This window comes from Martes martes (genome assembly GCF_963455335.1).
Source record: "Martes martes genome assembly, chromosome: 6".
Lineage (NCBI taxonomy): Eukaryota > Metazoa > Chordata > Mammalia > Carnivora > Mustelidae > Martes > Martes martes.
In genome coordinates, this window is record NC_137893.1 from 92,479,494 (window position 1) to 92,504,906 (window position 25,413).

At 42.5% G+C, this 25,413-nt stretch overlaps 1 protein-coding gene across 4 annotated transcripts in view; it reads right to left on the reverse strand.

Annotated features, from left to right (window-relative positions):
* Positions 1 to 659: 659 nt before the first annotated feature.
* The window catches only part of PLA2G7 (phospholipase A2 group VII), a 43,486-nt gene continuing 18,732 nt past the window's right edge, over positions 660 to 25,413 (reverse strand). For 3 of the 4 annotated variants that reach the window (XM_080806953.1, XM_080806954.1, XM_080806955.1), the window contains 11 exons: positions 23,738 to 23,880; positions 14,113 to 14,234; positions 13,511 to 13,658; positions 11,910 to 12,003; positions 9,383 to 9,451; positions 8,740 to 8,866; positions 7,748 to 7,861; positions 6,518 to 6,609; positions 4,011 to 4,181; positions 1,347 to 1,495; positions 660 to 932 (listed from right to left, as the gene is read on the reverse strand). In XM_080806953.1, the coding sequence (XP_080663079.1) occupies positions 802 to 932; positions 1,347 to 1,495; positions 4,011 to 4,181; positions 6,518 to 6,609; positions 7,748 to 7,861; positions 8,740 to 8,866; positions 9,383 to 9,451; positions 11,910 to 12,003; positions 13,511 to 13,658; positions 14,113 to 14,234; positions 23,738 to 23,846 (1,326 nt within the window). In that variant the 5' untranslated portion in view covers positions 23,847 to 23,880 and the 3' untranslated portion in view covers positions 660 to 801. The remainder of the gene's footprint in view (positions 933 to 1,346; positions 1,496 to 4,010; positions 4,182 to 6,517; positions 6,610 to 7,747; positions 7,862 to 8,739; positions 8,867 to 9,382; positions 9,452 to 11,909; positions 12,004 to 13,510; positions 13,659 to 14,112; positions 14,235 to 23,737; positions 23,881 to 25,413) is intronic. The other variant, XM_080806956.1, reaches the window with a different exon arrangement.

A 25,413-nucleotide genomic window follows, 5' to 3' on the forward strand; every position in this document is an offset into this window, starting at 1 on the left:
ATATCCTTATCCTTGGCCAGGCCCCATTTAGTTACCACATTGAAATTGTTTAGTATCCCTAATCCTGTGGTGAAACAATGCTTTTACCATTTGCTTGATCTAACTTTTCTTCCCATGACCAAAAGTCAAAGGGAAGTGCTTCCAAATTCTACCTAGAATACCACGTTGCTAAAACTCAATTCTACTCACAATTAAAAAAAAGATGCATGGAAACCTATATTGTATTTTTTCCTGTATTGTATTTTTAAGGAGTGTTATGTCATTGGAACACGTTTTCATTAGCACTGTGCCCGTTTTGATATACTTGTTCACTAAAGTAATGTAAAAGTCATTATTAAGTTTTTTTTTTTAATTTATTTTTTTGACAGATAGAGATCACAAGTAGGCAGAGAAGCAGGCCGAGAGAGAGAGAGAGAGAGAGAGTCGGGGTGGGGGGGAAACAGGCTCCCCGCTGAACAGAGAGCCCGATGTGGGGCTTGATCCCAGGACCCTGAGACCATGACCTGAGCCGAAGGCAGAAGCTTAACCCACTGAGCCATGCAGGCGCCCCCATTATTAAGTTTGACACTAAAAAAGCATCATCTTACTAAAACCAAAATTTAGACTGGCATGGTTCTGATATACATCTGTCTTTACATTTTAAGGAAAAAAAATCCTAGTCCAAGATTCAATCACTTTTATGGTATAGTCTACATTTTATAATATGAGTTATTTGAGAAAATACATTACAATCATACACACACACACATGTTTAGACCGTTTTTAAACAAGACTTTTTAAAAAGTGCCTTTAATCTAAATGCTATTGCTCTGTTTCTGTAGAGTTCTGTAGACTGACATCGTGGCTGGTTATGTTAATGTTGGTCCCTGGAATAAGATTAGCATCTTTTCCTTCAATCAAAGAATCCCACTGATCAAAATCTTTCTGCAGTCCTGTAAAATAGAAATGGCAATATATTAGCATAGTAAATTTTTTGAGAGCATGAAACAGCTCAGTGCCTCTAGGTGGCAGCATAGCCTCACTAATGACATGATTACAGCCCTGGCTGCTGCTTCTGTGTAAGTGATGGGGCCAGGCACCTGCAGATCAGCCAGGACTCTCAGCATGGAAGTCCACCAAGTGCGCCCAGAAAAACTATTCCCTTTAACAGGTAGACTCGCTGTCTGTGATACAGAGCATGCAAGCAGCAGAATTAAGTTTCTCACGCTTCTGTTTGCAAACTGATTTACTACCCTCTTACATTGCAAACCAACTGGAGACAGTTAAAATAGGACTAAGGCTGGATTAAGAGAGTTTTGTCCTAAGGATCACCTGGTTTATGTCATGAAATACTCTTAGTTTCTTACCTAAGTGCTTTTGTAAAAATGCTAATGAAGCTTTGTTGCTAAGACCAAGTGCTACATTTGAATCTATATCTCCTTTTAAGGTGAATATGTATCCAATTATTTTGCCAGTTGCAAATGTGAAATCAGCAAAATTTTGATGGACTGAACCCCTGAAAGAGAAAGGAGACAGTTATAAATCACATAGTTTGACAAACTTATTTCTGTAGTTAGGGTACAGGAAGGATACTGGCCTCGCTGGCTTTGTACTGAAAAAACAAGGAAATAAAACCTGCAGATTTGATCTCTTTAGTTGTATTTGTGGGTCACAGGGTGCATGTATAGGGATCTTAGAGTATATATTCATCTTCCCTTTTAGGTAAACAAAGATTATAGTCTTCAGCGGCATCTTGGCTTTAGAAGAAATGATTCCAGCTTTTCCTTTCTTTCTTTCTTTTTTTTTTTTTTTTTTGAGCTGATGCTACGTATTATGTTTTGCAGGGACTGTGCACTCAGAGCCAGAAGCCTATTATATTTGCTTACCAACACCACCTAAGTTCATATCTATTTGATGCTAGTCAAAACACACTGCACATATGCCTGGGATTAAGTAGATTTAAGGAAAAAAAACCCTTTTCCTTTTATTATTATTATTATTATTATTATTTTTAAAGAATTTATTTATTTATTTGACAGAGATCACAAGTAGGCAGAGAGGCAGGCAGAGAGAGAGGAGGAAGCAGGCTCCCTGCTGAGCAGAGAGCCCCATGGGGGGCTCGATCCCAGGACACTGGGATTATGACCTGAGCCGAAGGCAGAGGCTTTAACCCACTGAGCCACCCAGACACCCTTTCCTTTTATTATTTAAGCTGGAAGTATCTTATAGGTATCATTTATGCTGCTCCTTAAATCCGCCAATGGCCTAACATGGAGTACAATGGCCTTTTCTTTGGCGCTCATTTTCTACTGCCTCTCAGACATCTGACACTTTCTTGCAGGGTTGTTTTTTTCTTTGTTTCCTTGACCATCTCTCTCTTGTTTGTACCTTCCCTTCTTCCCCTAACCACTCTGTTCTCCACTGGCTCTTCACATACATACAGGCACTTCCCAAGATTCTGTTCTCAAATCAATTTTAACCCATTTGGTGGTCTTATCTGCACAGGTTTCATGCATAATATGCAAATTCTATATTTTCCCAGTGTGTGGCCAGACATCTCTACCCAGATTTCCCTAGCTCAAGCTAACAGATTATAAGGTTAGAATACATCTTTCCAGCACCCCCTTCCCTACCGTGCCCCTCTTCCTCTTTATTTTATTCCTGCTTATGAGCCAACCACCACTCCCAGTTATCTATACTTGAACCAGAGCCATCTGCCTTCCGTTCCTTCTTCCCTGCTTCCAATCACAGCATGAGTGTCAGAAGCACAAAGAAGCTAGAAACAGGGTCAGGAGCAGAAGCCCAGATGCTACCATCAGTGGTGGAATGGCCGCAGGAGGAGACCATGGGGGAGAGAGGGAGGGAGCAGTCTAAACGATGGGAGGAAGGGCAAAGAGTAGGGTTGTAGTACCCCTGGAGGTGGGGGCGGGGGGGAGACAGGGACATCCATAAGGTCAAGGTTGAATGGATACAGAGAGCAGGATCCAGGCGGCAAATAGCCTGCGGGGTCTTTTATGTCCTTGGTAGGGTGAGTTCCAGTATGCTGGTGGAGGTTTGGGGAGCTAGCGTATAGGAATCAAAGTATAAATGGAAGTAGGGATGAACTATGAACTATGAGCTATTATTTCCAGGTTCCTAGCAGAGAAAGGAAGAAAAAAAAAGGTAGAGTAAGAGCCTAGTAAAGAAGTAGGGTTGAGGGAGGCTAGGCATTCTGCATTATTTCTGTTTTAAAATTAAATAGACTTGCCCATCCAACTACTGAAGTCCTTAGCTGATGTGAAGCTAAACTGAGGTCTTTAACTAAACTACCTAGACCCTCCTCACTATCTAAAGTCTCTTGATCTTTCTAGACCAATTCTACTCCCTCATCTTCCAAGCAGCCTGTCCTGAACACCTCAGGCGGAAAAGCCTCCATTCTCTGACCCCATAGTATTTACTGCCTACATGGTTTGTGTTTCCTTCCCGCCCCCTCTTCTCGTCTTCTTTGAAATAAGCCAAGTTTCAGAAGAAGGATGAGCCCTACCTTGTAACATCATACTGTGAGATCAAAACTCTCCTGGGGTTTCTTTTTCACACCCATGATACCAACATATCGCTGATGCTCAAAGGCATCCCATTATAGCTTTGGGGGAATTTACAAATCCATATTCTTTTGAAACAGATACACACTGCAGATCTCAACAGATGCTCTCCCTTTTTTTCCCCAAAGAGTTCCTAGTCTAGCCTGTTGATGGAATACTTCTCCCTACCCCAGCTCCCAAATGCATATGCCTGCTCTTGTATCCTAATGCAAATTTTAATTATCAGTATAGGAAGGACTTACATTAACACAATTCAAAACATCTGCATTTTAAAAAAGAGCAAGCATAAATGCACTTAGACCTTGGAATTATCTCATATTCTCCCTCATCGAAAGTCTAAACAATGCATTTAACGATTCTATCATGCCTACCAAATGGTATCTTTTGGTGTATATCCAAGTTTCAAGTTTCTGTTTCAGATGATGAAATAAATCACTTATTAATACTCACCTGATTGTAATCATTTTTCTTTCTTTGCCGGGTGAGTAGCATTTTTCCATTTTTTCGATATTAGCAGGATATTGGAACCGTTCCGAGTTGATAAAAAAGAGGGGCTGAGGAATTCTGGAATATATTTCATCATCCAGCGGAGCCATCCAAGCATCCAGGGCAATCCCGCATCTGCAGGAGTTCGGGGACAATGACAAAAGAAGGCTGGTGACACGCTGACGGACATGCGGAATTTCTAATGACATTAGGATTAATGGGCATACACCATCCTGGTTTATCGTGGGTTATCTCACCGGTATTATACCTCAGTGTGGGAAGGGAATATGATGAGCTTTATAAGGTAGCAGACTTGGAATTACATAATCATTTTCTTTAGGGGACACTTAGGAATTGTGACCTTAAAAAGATAAGAGTATCTTTAAAATGTTTTATCATTTTTGTTACATTTCTTTCAAAATAAATTTTTCAGTAAGAATTTCTCCAAAACTATGGGGTGTCTGAAGACATACAATATATGCATTATTGCCCCCATGTTTCCAGGCCTTCTGGACACCCTGCAGTCCATTTACTGTGCCTTTTTCACAATTAACTGTTGGACCAGTTGCTTTATAGGTAGAAGTACTTCACCTGGATAAGTGTCTGGAGGTTGAAGAAAAACATACAAGGTATATCATTTGAAATTGTAACTTGCATTTTAAAAGTAAGTTTATCCTGGGGTGCCTGAGTGGCTCAGTGGGTTAAAACCTCTGCCTTTGGCTCAGGTCATGATCCCAGGGTCCTGGGATCAAGCCCCCCGCACAGGGCTCTCTGCTTTGCAGGGAGCCTGCTTCCCCCTCTTTCTCTCTGCCTGCCTCTCTGCCTACTTGTGATCTCTGTCAAATAAATAAATAAAATCTTAAAAAAAAAAAAGAAAGTAAGTTTATCCGATGTTTCTGGACCTTTTGGACACTCCACTTTATGTGCTAAATGGGCAAAAGAGGATTCCCTTATAGAAACTGATTTTAAAAATCTGTGAGATGAAGTTTCACAAAGGGTCCTACCCATTTTCTAGATGCTTGGCTCTTCGTGAGCTCATCCAGTCTGTGATGCCATGGTTCAAGAAAGAAGATATTTTTTCAAGTTATCAGACTGGGACCTGGTCCTGACTCTCACCCAAACAACTATAATTTAAGACCTTTATCCATTTAAAAAAAAAATTTTTATTTATTTTTATTTTTTAAAATTACCATCTAATTTATTATTTGTTTCAGGGGTATAGGTCTGTGATGCATCAGTCTTACACAATTCATAGCACTCACCATAGCACATGCCCTCCCCAATGCCCACCACACAGCCACCCCATCCCTCCCCTCCTGCCTCCCCTCCAGCAACCTTCAGTTTGTTTCCTGAGATTAAGAGTCTCTTATGGGGTAACGGATGGGTGATGGGCATTGGGGAGGGGATGTGCTATGGTGTGTGCTGTGAAATGTGTTAAGCCTGATGATTCACAGACCTGTACCCTGGGGCAAATAATACATTATATGTTAATAAAAATAATTTAAAAAAATTTTTATAAGCACTTTCTAAAAATATATATCCAATATTGTTCTTAATGATGTGATTCAGAAATATTCCATTTAAATTCCAAATAAAAGAAGAATGTTCATTAAAAAAAAAAAAAGAGTCCCACGGTCTGTCTCCCTCTCCGGTTTCATGCCATTTCATCTTTCCTCTCTTCCCCCATGATCCTCTGCTTTGTTTCTCAAATTCCACATTACCAGTGAAATCATAAGATAACTATCTTTGTCTGACTTATTTCACCTAGCATAATACCCTCTAGGGTGTTATGTGAAATAATCATGTGAAATATTAAGTGAAATAATATTTTATTTATTTGTTTGTGTGTTTAATTTATTTGCGAGAGAGCCAGTGCAGGGAGGAGCAGAGGAGGAGGGAGAGGAAGAGAGAAAGAATGTCAAGCAGACACCGCACTGAGTGCAGAGCCCGACCTGGGCTAGTTCTTAAGATCCTGAGCTCATGACCGGAGCCGAAACCATGAGTCAGGCGCTTAACTGCCTGAGCCACCCAGGCGCTCCAAGACATTGATTGATCTTAAAGATGGAAAAAAAAAAATCAATTTAAAAATGTCTTGCATACTGGGGAAATCGAGAAATACTGTAAGATACACTACTGATGTCACAACCATTATGTCATAGATCATATATATATATATACACATATATATATATATGGATAGATTTCCAAGTGAAAATATTAAGCCCTTAAGCAAATATATAAGAACGATGAGGGAAAATATATAGGAGTGGGGAAAGCTTTTAGTAGCAAGCAAGGTAGATGGTTTCTGTCTGGGAAAATTTATAAGAGTACTTTATGGAGGCAAAAGAACAGACTTATAAACCCTGGAGTATCCTTTCCTCATTAAGAATTTGATAAATATTCTCTCTCACATAGGTTATCGCTTTCTGTCTTCCAATAACTTACAGTTTTCTTTCTCCTCCTTCTCTTACCTGAACCTCTGGTCTTCACTAAGAGTCTGAACAACAGTGGCTCCACCAAAAGAGTGTCCAATTACTGCTATTTTATCCCTGTCGATAGAGTCCTGTATGAAAAAGCACGATATATGTTCATCACTGTCTCACAGGTGGTTAGATTAGAACGGTTTTTCAAATTCTAAAATTCGTATTCATTGCATGGGCATGGTTAAGTACTTTGATCTCTTGTACAAGAAATGCATACACACATACACGCACATGCACTCACACACACACACACGTATACATACACACACATACACACGGACATACACCGGCATATATACACACAAATCCACATGTTGGGCATTCGTAGAAGTTCAAAGTGAACTAGGCAAAGTTCCTAGGCACCCACACTTGAAACACTGACATCATCGCTGACTTCTGCCTCTCCCCACTCCACATTTAATTCATGTGTTCATTCCCTGCGTATCTATCGTGCACCTGCTCTGTGCCAGGCACCGTAGACCACTTTCAGTGAGCTCCCAGTCTACCAGTGGAGGACCAGGTACAGGTTCGTGATGCAGATACAAGAGCATTCAACAGGGTGGTGCCAAGGAGCACATGTGACAGATAGCTCAGCGGCCCAGGGGTGGCAGTGGGGTCCAAAAAAGCTTCCTGGGGAATGTGATGCCTGACTTGGAGAGTAAGCAAGACTCAGGGAGAAGAATGTGTCAGGCCAAGAGGACAGCATGTACAAAAGCACGGAGGCAGGAGAGGGAGGGGCGGGCTAAGGGACAACAAAATCTTCGCTGAATCAGGAGAAGAGACCATCATCTTCTGCCTGAACTGAAGTACTTCTAGTTCCTTCTATCCCATCCTCCCTTCCCCATGCACAATTTTGGGTCTCTGTTCATGCGGTCCACTTCGACAGTCTTCTACCCCCTCTCAATAGTCTGTTGAAAACTTTTGGCCACCATTGCAGGATCAAGCTCAAAAATATGCAAGAGCCATCCAGAAATTTAACTACCCATTGGAGGTATTGGGTTGACCCAGAGAGTTTGCTCTTTTTATTGGCTGTTGGCAATTTCATATCTCATGCAACCTAATGCATTCCTCATAGCTGTAATACTTCGCATATCTTTTTTTTGTTTTTTTAATTTGCAGCCCTCTGTCATGTCAAGCCTTGCATTACAGCAGAAAAGCAGATGAAGAGGAACAATGAAGAATGACAGGACAAGGGACATGGCTTTTTCTTAAGCTCACCTTTAGTTGCTCCACATCAAACTCTAAATCTAAGACATTCCTCACTGGCCTTCCACGATCAATGTCCAGAATCCAATCAAGAGCTTGGGAACACTCCTTTGCTCTTCTCTGTACCTAAGATGATGGTTAGAAAAAGGAAATGACAAAGTAAAAAGCTGTGGCACTTATTTTAGAGTCTGTGGAGGCGTTGCATGTGGGAAACCTGGCTGATGGCTTCTACACTGGAAATGTCTAAGTGATTAGTGACTGGAACACGCCAGCGTCATGACGCTGGCTCCAGCTTTGCAGGCTATGGCTGAGTCCAAATCCTAGCTCTGGTGCTTACCTGCTGTGTGACCTCAGATGAGGTACACAATCCCTCTGAGCTTCCATTTGTTGTGTGGTAATGCCTACCTGGGTGAGATGTGGGTGGGATTACATGCAAGGACATATATATGAAACACCCAATGCAAAGCCTGGCACAGAGGTGAAAGCCAGTGTGCTTTCTCTCACCTCATCTTCCAGACACTCTTGTGAAAAAGATACTGTTATTATTCATTTTGTTGTAACAGATCAAACAAAGAGGCCAAACAGAGTAAGTAACTTGTCCGAGATCAGCCCACCCTGAAGTGATGGCACCAGCGTTCAAACACAGATCTTACTACTTATTCCATATTGCATCTGTCTTTAATATTGCCTTGGAAGGGAAGATCTTTGTCAATGTCTTTTCTAGCACGTCTGAGATTCTAAAATGAGAAGTTCTACTGCAAAAGATTCCTGAATATGTACTGTCTTCTCTCAGGATATGCATGTTTGTCTTTGTTTTTACTATGATCTAGACTTTTCATTAAGGGAACTGTATCTCTCAGGGAATCTTCTGACAGGTCTTTGGGGAATGGGAAACAGGAGAGCGAGGAGCTCCCCTGGTAGCACATAAATGACATGAGCAAGTGTTAACCCATTTGCATATACTTTTTAGTCTCCAGGCCCCCTCCCCACCGGCTGCCACGTACCTGCTCATTTCGTACAGACATCTCCTCCTCCTCTGTTTTGAGGCTTTGAAGATAGAGCCAAGACTTGTTTCCTATTTCTGCAGCAGACTGGTCTTGGAAATAGTAAGTCGCGGAGGCCGATCCATCTCTACAATCAAACAGAGTCAATGACTTACCCTCGCTCTTCCTCTCCTTCATCCCCTCCCATGCTCCCCATCCCCAACTTCCCTCTGATCTTTCTGACTTCCCAGTCTTCTTCCACTCTCTGTTTCTTTTCATATCAAAGAGGCCCCCAAGAAAACGTCTTTGCCCTTTCCATCTTCACAATTCTAGGAGGTCAGCTGGAGACTCCTGCCAGATGCCAAATCCCCAGGGCTGCCACTTACCCACTGTGTGGTTTGGGGCAAATTACTTACCTTTTCCAGCTTCGTTGCCTTCTTCTTTAAAACAGTGATAACAGTAACCATTTCAAAGGGTTCTTAGAAAGATTAAATGATGGTGCACGAACAGGGCACACAATAAACACCAGAAATGCTAGCTGCTTTTTAACTCTTGATAGTTTAACTCAGTCTCCTTTTTCTTCCTTCATCATGTAACCACAGTTAACAATTTCACTGATTTTTTTTATAAGTCTTTTCTGGAAATTAGAGCCAGGGTGACCTACCTATGTTCTACAGCAGCAACTATGAACCCATGGGATGCCAGATCAATGCCAACAGCAGAATAAATTGTCCTTCAAAACAAAAGGAAGAAAGCATTAAACTACCAGCCATGCCTAGGTGGGGTCCGCTAATAAACCTGGGAACATGGAGGTCATTATACCCCTGTAGTAATGCCTGGGGGTAAACCAGATAGCTGCGGTTCTCAAAGCTCTGGCCCTCAGGGGATATTTGACAACATCTGGAGGTATCTTCATTATCATGATGGGCAGAGGGTGCTATTGGCCTCTAGTGGGTAGAAGGATAATGCTAAACATCCTAGAGCACACAGGACCTCCTTCCACTGTAAGAAATTATTTCTGGCAAAACGCGAGTAGTCCTGGGCACCTGGGTGGCTCGGTTGGTTAGGCCACTGCCTTCGGCTTGGGTTGTGAGCCCAGAGTCCCAGGATCGAGTCCTGCATCGGGCTCCCAGCTCTGTGGGGAGCCTGCTTCTCCCTCTGACATTCTCCCCTCTCATCTCTCATGCTCCCTCTCTCAAATAAATAAGTAAAATCTTTAAAAAACAAAACAAAACAAAACACAAAACAACAACAATTGTCGGTAGTCCCAAGATTGAGAAACCCTGATGCAGTGATTCTAAATATCGCATTTGAGAGTTCTGGGCTTTTATCTTGGCCCTACTACTTATCAGCTATATGACTTTAGGTAATTACATTCCTTGTCAGCACCTATACAATGGGACTAATAATGCCTTTGCCTTAGAACAGTTGTAAAGTTTTCGCAAGACAGCGTGTGTAGGAAGGCAATGTGGTGTGGTGCTTAGGAGAATGGGACCTGCAGTCTGATCCCTGTGTTTGCTGCACCACTGATTAGCTGTCTGCCTTGGATAAGTCACTGACCCTTCCTCTGTAATGGCAGGGTACTTGGTGGGATTACTGTAAAGGATTAAGTAAGTTAATACATTTTCAGTGCTTATAACTATGTCTAAAACAGGGTAAAGACTGGACACATGTCAACTCTTATTTAAATGACTGGACACAAAGAATCATGTGCTAAGCAACTGCATTCATACCCCCTTTCCATTCGTCACTCTGCACAGGCTTCTCATAGGCACTCAATAGGAAAGGGCAGTAGAGAACCAAAGGGAGGTAGTAGGAACTCTGTCTTCTACTGTTGAAAAAACCTATAACCTACTTAGGGATCAGCAAACCTTCTCTGTCAAAGACCGGGATGTAAATATTTCCAGCTTGGTGGGCAATACAGTAACTGTCCCAGCTACTCAACTCTGCTGTCGTAGCACCAAAGTAGCTGCAGGCAACGTAAAAGCTGGAATGAATGTGACTGTGTTTCAATAAAACTTTATTTATAGAAACAGGGAGCAGGCTGGATTTGCCAACCACTGATCAAGTAGAAAATAAATAACTAGGTAGACAATGATTAAAGTACCAAAGATAATTTCTTTTGATTTATCTATGTATTTACTTATTGAGAGAGAGAGAGAGCATGAACAGAGCGAGGGACAGAGGGAGAGGGAGAGAATCTCTAGCAGACTCCCTGCTGAGTATAGAGCCTGCTATGGGACTCGATCTCATGACCCTGAGATCATAACCTGAGCCGAAATCAAGAGTCACATGCTTAACCCACTGAGCCATCCAGGCGCCCCCTACAGATAATTTCTTATTGCAGATACTCCCCAACTTCTTGCCAGCTAAAATCCACCGATTTCTGAAAGTCTTTCTAATCCTCTGAGGTAGAAAGAAGGGTAGGCAGCTGAAAGAATGGAAGAGGAGAGGGAGTGGAGGTCATGAAAATGTGCCACTCAGAGGTCATGCCACAGAGAGCATAGCTGATTAAAGACCCCACCCAGCCCCGGCCCCTCTAGCTCTATCAGCACCAGCTAAGCTTCCTGTGAGCAGAACCCAGTCACTGGGCAGTGTGGGTACTAATGTAGGCCCATTATGGTGAGATGCAGGACTCCTTTGATGAGCAACTTCTGGTCAAGCATTCCCTTGGTTGGCCTGGTCCCATGTCTCTTTGAAGTGTGCTGTAATCTGAGACTCTATACCCAATCTCACCATTCCCCATCTTCTTCCCATGTGTCCAAGCTGCATCATGATCTAAAGGTTCTCCCTATCTTTTCCTGCTCCGTTCCCTCTATCCTTCATAGACATTTGTCTCAATAAGTGTCTTTTATAGGTAATCCAATCTTGGTGTCAATTTCTCAGGAGGCCTAACCCAGGGGATGGTTTTGAGAGTGTAAATATTACAACATAGAAGGGTGACAGCCAAAAATGTAAACCCTTCTCTTCTTGTCATGAGGCTAGTCCCCATGAGCTGGAAGGAAGGAAGAAACTACTTGACAAGACAGGCCTGGACTGATGAACAGGCCACAGCCAAAGGTTGTGAACCCCAATTCTTCCAAGACAGGGCCCAGCGTGATATTCTAAAATCTGCTCTTCTTTTGGCGGGGTGGGATGCATTCGGTCATTGGTCCTTCGGAATTCAAATTGTTCAGCCTTTCAAACATTACCGGAATGCTCCAAGACCATGAGAAAAAACAATTAGTGGATATTTTTCCCCAGTCCTCAGAGGGGAGTTCCAGTCTGCGGGAGTTGTCATTGAACCTAGACAACAATGAGAAATGATAATTAGTGTTTTCTCTGACTTGAATGTTCCTGGTTAATTTAACTTACATCTTCTTAGTGCAAATCCTGACCCACGGAATTCATACTTATGTTTTTAATGTACTACTAGTAAATTCACTAAAAAGTCTGCTACTAGGAAAAAAAAAAAGTCTGCTACTAGATACCTACCGACCAAGGACCTGAAGCATGTAGTTTTTCTCAAGACCATAAAATCATTAATCATCCGTTCTCACTGCCAGCTCTGTGCTTAAGATAAGACAGTCTCCTACGTACAGGTGTATTCAGGAAGGCTATTCCTTAGTGCCAAGCCCAGGTGTTGGCAAAACTTCAAAGGGAATATTCTGAAACTAAAATGAATTGCAGGAGCATTACACTGAGAACCAGAATCTTCGAATCAGGGACTCCTTTCCTTCTAATTTGGTTCTGATCAAGAGGAACACACCATTGACTTCATAATCAGATGTGGTCTTGGATGCAGCTCCGCTACTTACTACTGACCTTGAACAAGTTCCAAGAACTCTTGAGTTTCCCATTCCTCTTTCATAAAACGGAGCAAATGATATCTTATAGGGCTTTTGTGAGAATGGTATCTAAGTAGGACATATATGCAAAGCACTCATCTCGTGACATTAGTAAGCAGCTCAAAACATGGAAGATACTGTCTTCCCTTCCTTCACTTCTCAACTGCTCTTGTCATCGCAACCCTCAGTGATTTGTGTTCCATTTTCTCCTTTATTAGACAGAGCTCCAGTCATGAAGACTGGATGTGATGATTGCTCTGGAAGTGATTTGTAACTTATTCAGCACCACAGAGAGGTGTAGCTACATTTCCATCTATTTCTGTTGTAGAGGGGTTTTTAAGAGAACTCCACAGAGAAGTTTAAAATAAATGCCAGAAGTTGTAGGTAGTTTTGAGAGGGAAGTTTGAAGACATGGTTAGCCCTGGCCCAACAGTAGTGTCTGAGCAAACAGGTAAGAAAGAAACATCTATATTAGTGATAGGTAGACAAACGAAGTCATGAATGCCCAGCAGGTTGTCTTGGTGAGAAAACCTGGTACCTTGGGGGTGGGCGATGGGAATGAGGATGGAGTCCCCTCGTTTACCATAGGGGAGAAATTGGCTTTCACTTTCCTACAAAGCATCCAGAGCACGGGGCATGACAGCCAGCCTGCTTCTAACTCCCCAGATTACTGCTCCTCCACAGTATGTGAGCAGGAAAATTAAGGACTTATTAGAGACAGATATTACAGCCAGTCAGAAAATCTGACACTTTCACTCCCTCCATTTCCCCCCATATATGTAGAACAAAGCAAATGAGAACCCTTGATTCTCTGATGGTTATCTGGGCTTTTAAGAAATACTTCGTCCTCTGAAGAGAAGTTTAGACTGGAGAAAATGTACTTTGATCATTGCCTGAAACTTCTGCTGTTTTCCAGCTTTTCTTGTATTCTAGAGCGTACAAAGCAGGATCAATGGAAATCTTACCAAAAAGTAAGCTTAGTATTTTGCCCATAAGCCAATGTGTTCCAAGATATTTACTAAGACCAAAAAAATATTCTTTGTTTGGGATCCAAAGAGTGTCAGAGTGGTGGTCCTCCTCTTGGGATGGATAATACAAACGCAAGAAGGTACCCTGTAGAGGAAAGAAATTAATGTACTTTTAGTGAGGTTCCTTCTCCATTATGTTCCAAGAGCTATTTTGCACATTTAGTTAGTGAAGACCCAAATACTTCTGTTGTTCACAGAGAGGTCCAGAAAAAAAATTTTAAGCTGCTGTGGTGACTGAATAGAGTAGAAAGAGAAGCAAAGTAGAACAGTATGCTTTCTGAGTGAGAAGAAAGCATAAGCATGTTGGTTTCAACCATTATGCATGGCGAAAATAAAGAGAATTTATAGATAAATTAGTCAGATGACAGCAACAAATTGGGGAATGACTTAACCTGCGAAAAGCTTCCAATGGGACAAGACAAATGGCAAAGTGATTCATTCTCAGGTAAGGGCAAGGACCGGTTTCAAATCATTTTAGTGGGCAATACTAACAGTCAATATTAGATTATAAGGCTAAGTGGTATTAATCAAAGCATTACCTTCTTCGTATAATCAAACATCAAGTCTGTACAACCAACAGAGTAAGATCCATTTCCTTTGGGGATTTTAGATTGGTCAACGCTTGCAGCAGCCATCAGAGCTTGTATTTTATTGGCCCATGCTGAAAAAAAGGTAAATATTATCTCGTTGTCCTTCATTACACACCAGACTTTATTATGCAAAAGGAAATTCCAAGGGAATGAAGTCACACCCCTTAGTTTCTGGTCTCCTTCATTTCTTTACCCAACTAGTAAAACACACAAATAATTATTAAGGGCCCGATGTAAGCAAAGATTGTGTGGGGATACAAGAGCAAGGTGGACATAGCCCTTTCCCCAAGGTACTTAAGGCTATCGCCTCCTAATACTTTCAGCCTTGCCCTCAGCTTCTGCTCTGATTCAGATCATGTCAAAGACCACTTCCCCGATCTGTTTTTCCCAAACATGAACCTTGGAGCTTGGACATGCAGGCTCTTTAGCCTTAACCCAATTCTACTGACTCAGAAAAGCTCTGCTTATGAATGTTTGAAAAGTACTAGGCAAACAAACAAACAAACAAACAAAAAGCACTAGGCTGAGGTACCAGACCACCTGGTTGGACACACGGGTCAACAACTGATATTTCAAAGGTAAGGAGGGAGTTCCAAGGAAAGCAGGAGATGAATGGACCTGGGGTATTAGAGCCAGGTGATCCTAGTTTGGATCCCAGCTAGACTTCTGATGCTATGATGCTCTGGCCTAGGCAATTTACTCCCCTCTCTGATCCTGCTCTGTGAAGTGGGGCAAAAAAGCACTTGACTGGCCTGCAGGACAGTTGTAAGAATAAAGCGCTGATGAAGTCAAGGGCCTAGCACAGCACACAACACATCATCAGCAGACAACTGGTATTATGTGTTCCTTACCTAGAATTAGCTAACTCTGACTACCCAAATTTAAGCCCTAAGGGGAGGGTTAGCAGATCTAAACTATATCATACCCTTTTCCCTCTGGGCAGATTCAAAATCCAAGGTGTTTCCTCAGACATAAAAACAAAACAAAAAACAACTTAACCTGTAAGGTGAACATTTTCAGTCCTATTCAGAAAAGCACTTTCTTTCCCATTTAAGATGTTCTACCAACCCATGCTCTGTGGTGTAATGGGGAGACATCAATCCATAGGGAGATACCACATGTGACTTTCCCTCCTTGAGGAGCAGCCCTGTTCTGCTGTGACCCCACCCACATCAGCCATGATGGGATGGTACCGGGTTTGAGGGGGAGAACTGTGGCTCAAGGAGTTTGAGGAAGAGTCCCAGAGAGTCCACAGCTGCCTTGGAGGTGCCACCTCTGGAAGTAAGAGTTTTGTTCTAGAGCCATGGGAGGGTTCTGAGTCACACAAGGTTTCTCTTGTGAGATCTCCATTCCACATAGGCTCGGGGAACCTTTCTCAATCACCTGGGAGGACCCAGGTTCTCTAAAACCTGCCCTCCCGCAAAGTCTCCTCACTCAACCTTTAGGAGCCACAGGTCAAGGTGAGGCTATATGGCTGTCTAGTCTGAGACACTTGACCCCTCGGGAGACCTAGAGCTGACCTGAGTTGGGGTGTAAGTCTACAGAGCCCTGTGGCTGTTTGGTGCCGGGGCAGGGGAGGGTGGTTGTAGGAAAGATTCATCAGCCTGCGGATAATCCAGTCACAGTCCTGGATTTCCTGCTCTCGAACCATCTGTTAGATCAGGGCTCATCATGAAGGATGAGGCAGGAGGAGGCTTGTCAGGTAGAACTGGGCCACCCTCTAGAGGATACAGTTTGTGGTTCAGAATTTATACATGTCACGTCCTATTTTTCTTCAACTTTTGTTTAAGAGGAGCACTGGAACCGATTCAGGGCTATGAATCTTTTTTTTTTTTCTTTTTTTTTTTTTTTTTTAATTTTTTTGTTTTAATAAACATATAATGTATTTTTATCCCCAGGGGTACAGGTCTGTGAATCGCCAGGTTTATATATTTCACAGCACTCATCATAGCCCATACCCTCCCCAATGTCCATTTCCCCACCACCCTCTCCCGTCCCCCTTCCCCCCCCCCCCGCAACCCTCAGTCTGTTTCTTGAGATTGAGTCTTTTATGGTTTGTCTCCCTCCCAATCCCATCTTTTCATTTTTTCTTTTCCTACCTCCCCCCAAACCCCCCCACCTTGCATCTCCACTTCCTCATATCAAAGAGATCATATGATAGTTATATTTCTCCGATTGACTTATTTCGCTAAGCATGATACCCTCTAGTTCCATCCACGTCGTCGCAAATGGCAAGATTTCATGTCTTTTGATGGCTGCATAGTATTCCATTGTGTATATATACCACATCTTCTTTATTCATTCATCTGTTGATGGACATCTAGGCGCTTTCCACAGTTTGGCTATTGTGGACATTGCTGCTATAAACATTCGGGTGCACGTGCCCCTTCGGAGCACCACGTTTGTATCTTTAGGATATATACCCAGGAGTGCAATTGCTGGGTCGTAGGGTAGCTCTATTTTCAGTTTTTTGAGGAACCTCCACACTGTTTTCCAGAGTGGTTGCACCAGCTTGCATTCCCACCAACAGTGTAGGAGGGTTCCCCTCTCTCCGCATCCTCGCCAGCATCTGTCATTTCTTGACTTGTTAATTTTAGCCATTCTGACTGGTGTGAGGTGGTATCTCATTGTGGTTTTGATTTGTATTTCCCTGATGCCGAGTGATGTGGAGCATTTTTTCATGTGTCTGTTAGCCATCTGGATGTCTTCCTTGCAGAAATGTCTGTTCATGTCCTCTGCCCATTTCTTGACTGGATTATTTGTTCTTTGGGTATTGAGTTTGATAAGCTCTTTATAGATTTTGGATATGAGCCCTTTATCTGATATGTCGTTTGCAAATATCTTCTCCCATTCTGTCAGTTGTCTTTTGGTTTTGTTAACTGTTTCCTTTGCTGTGCAAAAGCTTTTGATCTTGATGAAATCCCAATAGTTCATTTTTGCCCTTGCTTCTGTTGCCTTTGGCGATGTTCCTAGGAAGAAGTTGCTGCGGTTGAGGTCAAAGAGGTTGCTGCCTGCATTGTCCTCAAGGATTTTGATAGATTCCTTTCGCACATTGAGGTCCTTCATCCACTTTGAGTCTATTTTCGTGTGTGGTGTAAGGAAATAGTCCAATTTCATTTTTCTGCATGTGGCTGTCCAATTTTCCCAGCACCATTTGTTGAAGAGGCTGTCTTTTTTCCATTGGATATTCTTTCCTGCTTTGTCAAAGATTAGTTGACCATAGAGTTGAGGGTCTATTTCTGGGCTCTCTATTCTGTTCCATTGGTCTATATGTCTGTTTTTGTGCCAGTACCATACTGTCTTGATGATGACAGCTTTGTAATAGAGCTTGAAGTCTGGAATTGTGATGCCACCGACTTTGGCTTTCTTTTTCAATATTCCTTTGGCTATTCGAGGTCTTTTCTGGTTCCATATAAATTTTAGGATTATTTGTTCTATTTCTTTAAAAAAAATGGATGGGATTTTGATAGGGATTGCATTAAATGTGTAGATTGCTTTAGGTAGAATAGACATTTTCACAATATTTGTTCTTCCAATCCATGAGCATGGAATATTTTTCCATTTCTTTGTGTCTTCCTCAATTTCTTTCATGAGTACTTTATAGTTTTCTGAGTACAGATTCTTTGCCTCTTTGGTTAGATTTATTCCTAGGTATCTTATGGTTTTGGGTACGATTGTAAATGGGACTGACTCCTCAATTTCTCTTTCTTCTGTCTTGTTGTTAGTGTAAAGAAATGCGACTGATTTCTGTGCATTGACTTTATATCCTGACACTTTACTGAATTCCTGTATAAGTTCTAGCAGTTTTGGAGTGGAGACTTTTGGGTTTTCCACATATAGTATCATATCATCTGCAAAGAGTGATAGTTTGACTTCTTCTTTGCCGATTTGGATGCCTTTAATTTCTTTTTGTTGTCTGATTGCTGAGGCTAGGACTTCTAGTACTATATTGAACAGCAGTGGTGATAACGGACATCCCTGCCGTGTTCCTGACCTTAGCGGAAAAGCTTTCAGTTTTTCTCCATTGAGAATGATATTTGCGGTGGGTTTTTCATAGATGGCTTTGATAATATTGAGGTATGTGCCTTCTATCCCTACACTTTGAAGAGTTTTAATCAGGAAGGGATGCTGCACTTTGTCAAACGCTTTTTCAGCATCTATTGAGAGTATCATATGGTTCTTACTCTTTCTTTTATTAATGTATTGTATCACATTGATGGATTTGCGGATGTTGAACCAACCTTGCAGCCCTGGAATAAATCCCACTTGGTCGTGGTGAATAATCCTTTTAATGTACTGTTGGATCCTATTGGCCAGTATTTTGGTGAGAATTTTCGCATCTGTGTTCATCAAGGATATTGGTCTGTAATTCTCTTTTTTGGTGGGATCCTTGTCTGGTTTTGGGATCAAGGTGATGCTGGCCTCATAGAATGAGTTTGGAAGTTTTCCTTCCATTTCTATTTTTTGGAACAGTTTCAGGAGAATAGGAATTAATTCTTCTTTAAATGTTTGGTAGAATTCCCCTGGGAAGCCGTCTGATCCTGGACTTTTGTTTGTTTGGAGATTTTTGATGACTGTTTCAATCTCCTTACTGGTTATGGGTCTGTTCAGGTTATCTATTTCTTCCTGGTTCAGTTGTGGTAGTTTATACATCTCTAGAAATGTATCCATTTCTTCCAGGTTGTCAAATTTGTTGCCGTAGAGTTGCTCGTAGTATGTTCTTATAATTGTTTGTATTTCTTTGGTGTTGGTTGTGATCTCTCCTCTTTCATTCATGATTTTATTTATTTGCGTCCTTTCTCTTTTCTTTTTGATAAGTCTGGCCAGGGGCTTATCAATTTTATTAATTCTTTCAAAGAACCAGCTCCTAGTTTTGTTGATTTGTTCTATTGTTTTTTTAGTTTCTATCTCATTGATTTCTGCTCTGATCTTTATGATTTCTCTTCTCCTGCTGGGTTTAGGCTTTCTTTGTTGTTCTCTCTCCAGCTCCTTTAGGTGTAGGGTTAGGTTGTGTATTTGAGACCTTTCTTGTTTCTTGAGAAAGGCTTGCACTGCTATATATTTTCCTCTCAGGACTGCCTTTGTTGTGTCCCACAGATTTTGAACTGTTGTGTTTTCATTATCATTTGTTTCCATGAATTTTTTCAATTCTTCTTTAATTTCCTGGTTGACCCATTCATTTTTTAGAAGGATGCTGTTTAGTCTCCATGTATTTGCGTTCTTTCCAAATTTCCTCTTGTGATTGAGTTCGAGCTTCAGAGCATTGTGGTCTGAAAATATGCAGGGAATGATCTCGATCTTTTGGTACCGATTGAGACCTGATTTATGACCCAGGATGTGGTCTATTCTGGAGAATGTTCCATGTGCACTAGAGAAGAATGTATATTCTGTTGCTTTGGGATGGAATGTTCTGAATATATCTGTGATGTCCATCTGGTCCAGTGTGTCATTTAAGGCCTTTATTTCCTTGTTGATCTTTTGCTTAGATGATCTGTCCATTTCAGTGAGGGGAGTGTTAAAGTCCCCTGCTATTATTGTATTACTGTCGATGTATTTCTTTGATTTTGTTATTAATTGGTTTATATAGTTGGCTGCTCCCATGTTAGGGGCATAGATATTTAAGATTGTTAGATCTTCTTGTTGGACAGACCCTTTGAGTATGATATAGTGTCCTTCTTCATCTCTTATTATAGTCTTTGGCTTAAAATCTAATTGATCTGATATAAGGATTGCCACCCCAGCTTTCTTCTGATGTCCATTAGCATGGTACATTGTTTTCCACCCCCTCACTTTAAATCTGGAGGTGTCTTTGGGTCTAAAATGAGTTTCTTGTAGGCAGCATATTGATGGGTTTTGTTTTTTTATCCATTCTGATACCCTGTGTCTTTTGATTGGGGCATTTAGCCCATTAACATTCAGGGTAACTATTGAGAGATATGAATTTAGTGCCATTGTATTGCCTGTAAGGTGATTGTTACTGTATATTGTTTCTGTTTCTTTCTGATCTACTCCTTTTAGGGTCTCTCTTTGCTTAGAGGACCCCTTTCAATATTTCCTGTAGAGCTGGTTTGGTGTTTGCAAATTCTTTCAGCTTTTGTTTGTCCTGGAAGCTCTTTATCTCTCCTTCTATTTTCAATGATAGCCTAGCCGGATATAGTATTCTTGGCTGCATGTTTTTCTCGTTTAGTGCTCTGAATATATCATGCCAGTTCTTTCTGGCCTGCCAGGTCTCTGTGGATAGGTCCGCTGCCAATCTAATGTTTTTACCCTTGTATGTTACAGACTTCTTTTCCCGGGCTGCTTTCAGGATTTTCTCTTTGTCGCTAAGACTTGTTAATTTTACTATCAGGTGACGAGGTGTGGACCTATTTTTATTGATTTTGAGGGGCGTTCTAGCATCTCCTGGATTTTGATGTTTGTTCCCTTTGCCATATTAGGGAAATTCTCTCCAATAATTGTCTCCAATATACCTTCTGCTCCCCTCTCTCTTTCTTCTTCTTCTGGAATCCCAATTATTCTAATGTTGTGTCGTCTTATGGTGTCACTTATCTCTCGAATCCTCTCCTCGTGTTCCAGTAGTTGTTTGTCTCTCTTTTGCTCAGCTTCTTTATTCTCTGTCATTTGGTCTTCTATGTCACTAATTCTTTCTTCTGCCTCATTTATCCTGGCAGTGAGAGCTTCCATTTTTGATTGCACCTCATGAATAGCTTTTTTGATTTCAACTTGGTTAGATTTTAGTTCTTTTATTTCTCCAGAAAGGGCTTTTATCTCTCCGGAGAGGGTTTCTCTAATATCTTCTATGCCTTTTTCGAGCCCGGCTAGAACCTTGAGAATTGTCATTCTGAACTCTAGATCTGTCATGCTACCTATGTCTGTATTGATTAGGTCTCCAGCCTTCGGTACGGCCTCTTGTTCTTTTTTTTGAGGTGAGTTTTTCCGCCTTGTCATTTTGTCCAGGTAGGATTTGCTTTCTCCTGCTGTGGAATTCCGCTGTTCTTGGTGACTGAAGTTGGTTTTGGATTGGTTTCTTGTTGATCTTCTGGGGGAGGGGCCTGTTGTAGTGATTCTCAAGTGTCCTTGCCGCAGGCGGAATTGCACCGCCCTTGCCAGGGGCTGGGCTAAGGAATCCGCTCGGGTTTGCTTTCGGGAGCTTTTGTTCCCTGAGCGCTTTCCGTAGAGTTCCGGAGGACGGGAATGAAGATGGCGGCCTCCCAATCTCTCGGCCCGGAGGAGCCGAGAGCTTGGGGTTCCGCTCCTCAGTGCGCTCTCAGAGCAAAGCGCCCAATAGCCCCGCCTCCCTGGCTTGCGGTCGCGCCTCGAGGAAAGCAGTCAATTGTTGGAGCTGGAGAAAAGCGCCGGGTCGCTTTTGTCTCCGTGGCCTCCGGCCGCGCTCCGAGCCCACCCAGCCTGCGACCGGCACAAGGTAACCCTGGGCTTAGAGCTCACTCCTCGGCTTTGTCGCTATAGCCGGCTTCCCCGCTCTAATACCTGCGAGCTCTGCGGCACTCAGACACCCCCAGTCCTTCTGTGACCCCGCGGGTCCTGGGGTTATGCTGACCCCGCCTGGGTTTCCCCCCAGTTTAGCCTCTGGAGCGATGTCTCCCAGTGGAGCCGACTTTTAAAAGTCCCGATTTTGTGCTCCGTCGCTCCGCCGCTTGCCGGGTGCCGGCCCCTCCCCCCGGGGTCTATCTTCCCGTCGCTTTGGATTCACTTCTCCGCAGGTCCTACCTTTCAGAAAGTGATCGATTTTCTGTTTCTGGGATTGTTGCTCTTCTTCTCTTCGATTTCCCGTTGGATTTGTAGGTGTTCACAATGGTTAGATAAGCTATCTAGCTGATCTCCTGCTACCCGATGTCGTCTCAGCCTGCTACTTCTCCGCCATCTTGACTCCTCCCCCAGGGCTATGAATCTTGTTACACATTTCCGGTGGGGTTCATTTGTCAAGTATTCCTGATACCCATTCCTGGGATTTGAGATGAATTGTACACATGCTAGGAACATGACATTTCCTTACATAGCTTCATGTCCTCTACTCACGAAAAGGATATCTCTAGCCCATACCTCACCTGCATAACCCTACTTTCTATATATTCATTTGGTTAGAAGAATACAAACAATCATCCATTACTCTAACCCTTTATTCAATAAATGATTTCTAGTAATTTACAAAATATTTTTGCATTCATTTCTGAGCACTGAGAATGGGGCACTGGGTTCAAGGGTGAGGCTATAAAGATGAATAAAGTAATGTCTGTTTCCCCAAGTTTCTGCCCATCCAATGCCAGCTTTCCAATTATTTTCAACCATGAAGGGGATATAAAACGTGTTTTGAAATTCCCATGCTGTACCAATAAAAAGCACATGATGGAAATGTCTATTCATGGATAATCTGCTCACTTTGTAAGGTGTTCCTTGTTTCCAATCCTTAGAAAAGGTAATGGGAAAACTAATTTAACTAGGCTGGAAGCTCCCTGAGCTTGTCCTCCAGCTTGTCCACAAACTCACTGCCTTAGCACCAGTGCCTCAGCTTCCTGGTAAGTGTTGTTGAATGAGTGCACCTGTGAGATATTACAGCATTTCCCATGCAAATGTAGACACAACATGTGGTCCTTCCTAGGGATGCCTTCACTTTCTTAGCTATGAAACAGGGCAATATTTATCAGGTGCAGGGTGATGAAAGCTTTTTGTAAATGTTACAATAAGGAGTCACCCGTCAAACCTGAACAGCTAGATCCAGAGTGACCAGGCATGTGGCCACAGACAGTATGACACCATTCAGAAGCCACCTACACGGTTCACCCGAGGGGAAGCTGGCTACAGAAGATGATGCAGCACAATGCTCTGGGATTTGCTGGCATTCGCAAAGCTCTTTGCAGTAAAGGTCCTTCTTAGTGAAGGCACATGTCCTTGTCTAGAAATGGCTGCCTCACTCAGGCCACCTCTTCTGGGCTTGACTCAACCTCTGCCTCTTCTTCCTTCCCACTACAAGGTAAGAAAGAGTAAGAGATGCACATCCATTCTCACCTGGAGCTCTTCAGCTTGTCCCTTCCTCTCCTTGTGATGACAGTGGAAACACAGTTCCCCTCTGGGCCCCAAGACCCTAACCTGCCATTTTCTCATCTCCTCCCCATACGAACCAGAACTAAACCTGTTGATCAAGACAACTGCCTGTCCTTCCCCTTCCATGGGAGCAGGTTTTGCGGTTGCCTCTGGGGGAACCCCAGGGGGTTGTGTCACTGCGCCTGCGTGGGGGCGGGTTACGGTGGTCAGACAAGGGGCTGGGTTGAGGAAGTTTTCTACAGTGGTTGCGAGCTGAGCTCCTGGTTTGCCTGAAAATGCCTCACCTTGGTTCTGTCCTGCCGTCATGACGTTGAAGAAGATGGGAGCTTCTTCAGTTTCGGTTGGAGTGAGGAGAAAGGGAGGCTTTGTTCCGTGCCCCAGGAGAACACAAGTTCTCCATAAACCTCTCTGTAAATTAACCTTAGTTAAAAGTCCACACGTGCAACTGCTCTGGGGTCAGTCGAGTCTGGCAATGGGTCAGTTGCTCAAGCCCTTGAACAAAGAGACCTCTTACCTGATGATCTAATTTGGGCAACAGGATTTAGGTCTTGCCAGTCAATAGGATGGACCAGTGCCAGGCAGCTGCAGAGGCAGAAAAGCGCATGCACTTTGGGTGGTAACATCTTGGAAGCTGAGCAGCGGTTTCAGCTTAACTTTCTTCAAGGCAGGTTATTTAAAGAAAAAAAAAACATGCAATAAAGAGGATTTAAATAGGCTGAGAAATCAGTGCGATTAAGGTACGAGCAACATGACTTCATATATATTGTTAAGGGAGGAAGGCACCTGGAAACAATGCAAACATGCACTGTCTGAGCTGGATTTTTGAAAGGCATCAGGGAGGCAAAATCCTTGGTAATGCTGGATGGAAGAGCACAGAAATCACACTTCTAGCAGTCACAGGGGGGTGCTGGTCACGCATTCTCTAACTCTGCAGCAGTCTGCTTTGGTTAAAAATAGCATCAAGGGGCGCCTCCATGGCACAGTCAGTTAAGCGTCCAACTCCTGGTTTCAGATCCGGTTGAGATCTCAGGGTCGTGAGATCAAGCCCCGTGTTGGGCTCTGTGCTCAGCACAGAGTCAATGTTTAAGATTTTCTCTCCCTCTGCCCCCTGCCCCGATAAATAAATAAATAAAACTTAAAAAAAAAAACAGCATCAATAATTGTAACAGTCATAGATCACATTCATAATAATATCCATAGGCATGTCTAGCACATTTGCAAACACTCCATAAGTTTTGGCTGGTGTTTCCATCAGGGTTATAAAATATCATATGGCTGCAGCTGTGACTGTTTTGGTGCTGATGACATTTTTATTTTTGGTGATCTCTGTAATCCTCCTACCCTGAAACCTTCCCCAAGGCAGAGGTCAGGTCTTATGTATGTTCCCACTGCCTCACAGAGGGCCTGGCATGCGGTGGTGTTGCCTGAATGTTTATAGAATTCATGAATGAATATCTGTAGCCTCACAAACAGCATATTAGACTCATGATAGTAAGAACTGATATTACAATTGGGTGCTATGCTAACAACTTATTAGCAAAAACTACCTTGTATGGGTGCCTCACCTCTACCCTGCACAAGTTCTCCCTTGGAAAAAACTGACTTGTCTCTTCACTGATAGTAACTTGCTAATGGATTTTCCCCAGATGTATTCCTATGCTTGAATACTTACATAGAATTCATAGACACATACAAAGACATACATACACATAAATATACATATATAAAATAGTTTTAAAATTTGTTTACAGTACTTCATTTGAAGTTACACTTTAATTTGATAGTATGTTTTGAGTCTTTTCATATGAGTACCTAGCACTATAATTTGCCTTTTTTTAAAAAAAGATTTTATTTATTTATTTGACAGACAGAGATCACAGTTAGGCAGAGAGGCAGGCAGAGAGGAAGGGAAGCAGGCTCCCCGCTGAGCAGAGAGCCGGATGCGGGGCTCGATCTGAGGCAACCTGAGCCGAAGGCAGAGGCTTTAACCCACTGAGCCACCCAGGTGCCCCTGAGGTCCTGCTTTTAACCATAACACACCAACTTTGAGTAGCCCTGATTTCTCTTCCCCCTAAAATGATAAATCTTCTGAAGTTAATGAACACATGACTCTTTCGATGATGCTATTGTGTTCAGGAACTTCCTGGATTGAAAAGAGGGCTTAATAAAGAGCTAGAAATTGTTCTCTAA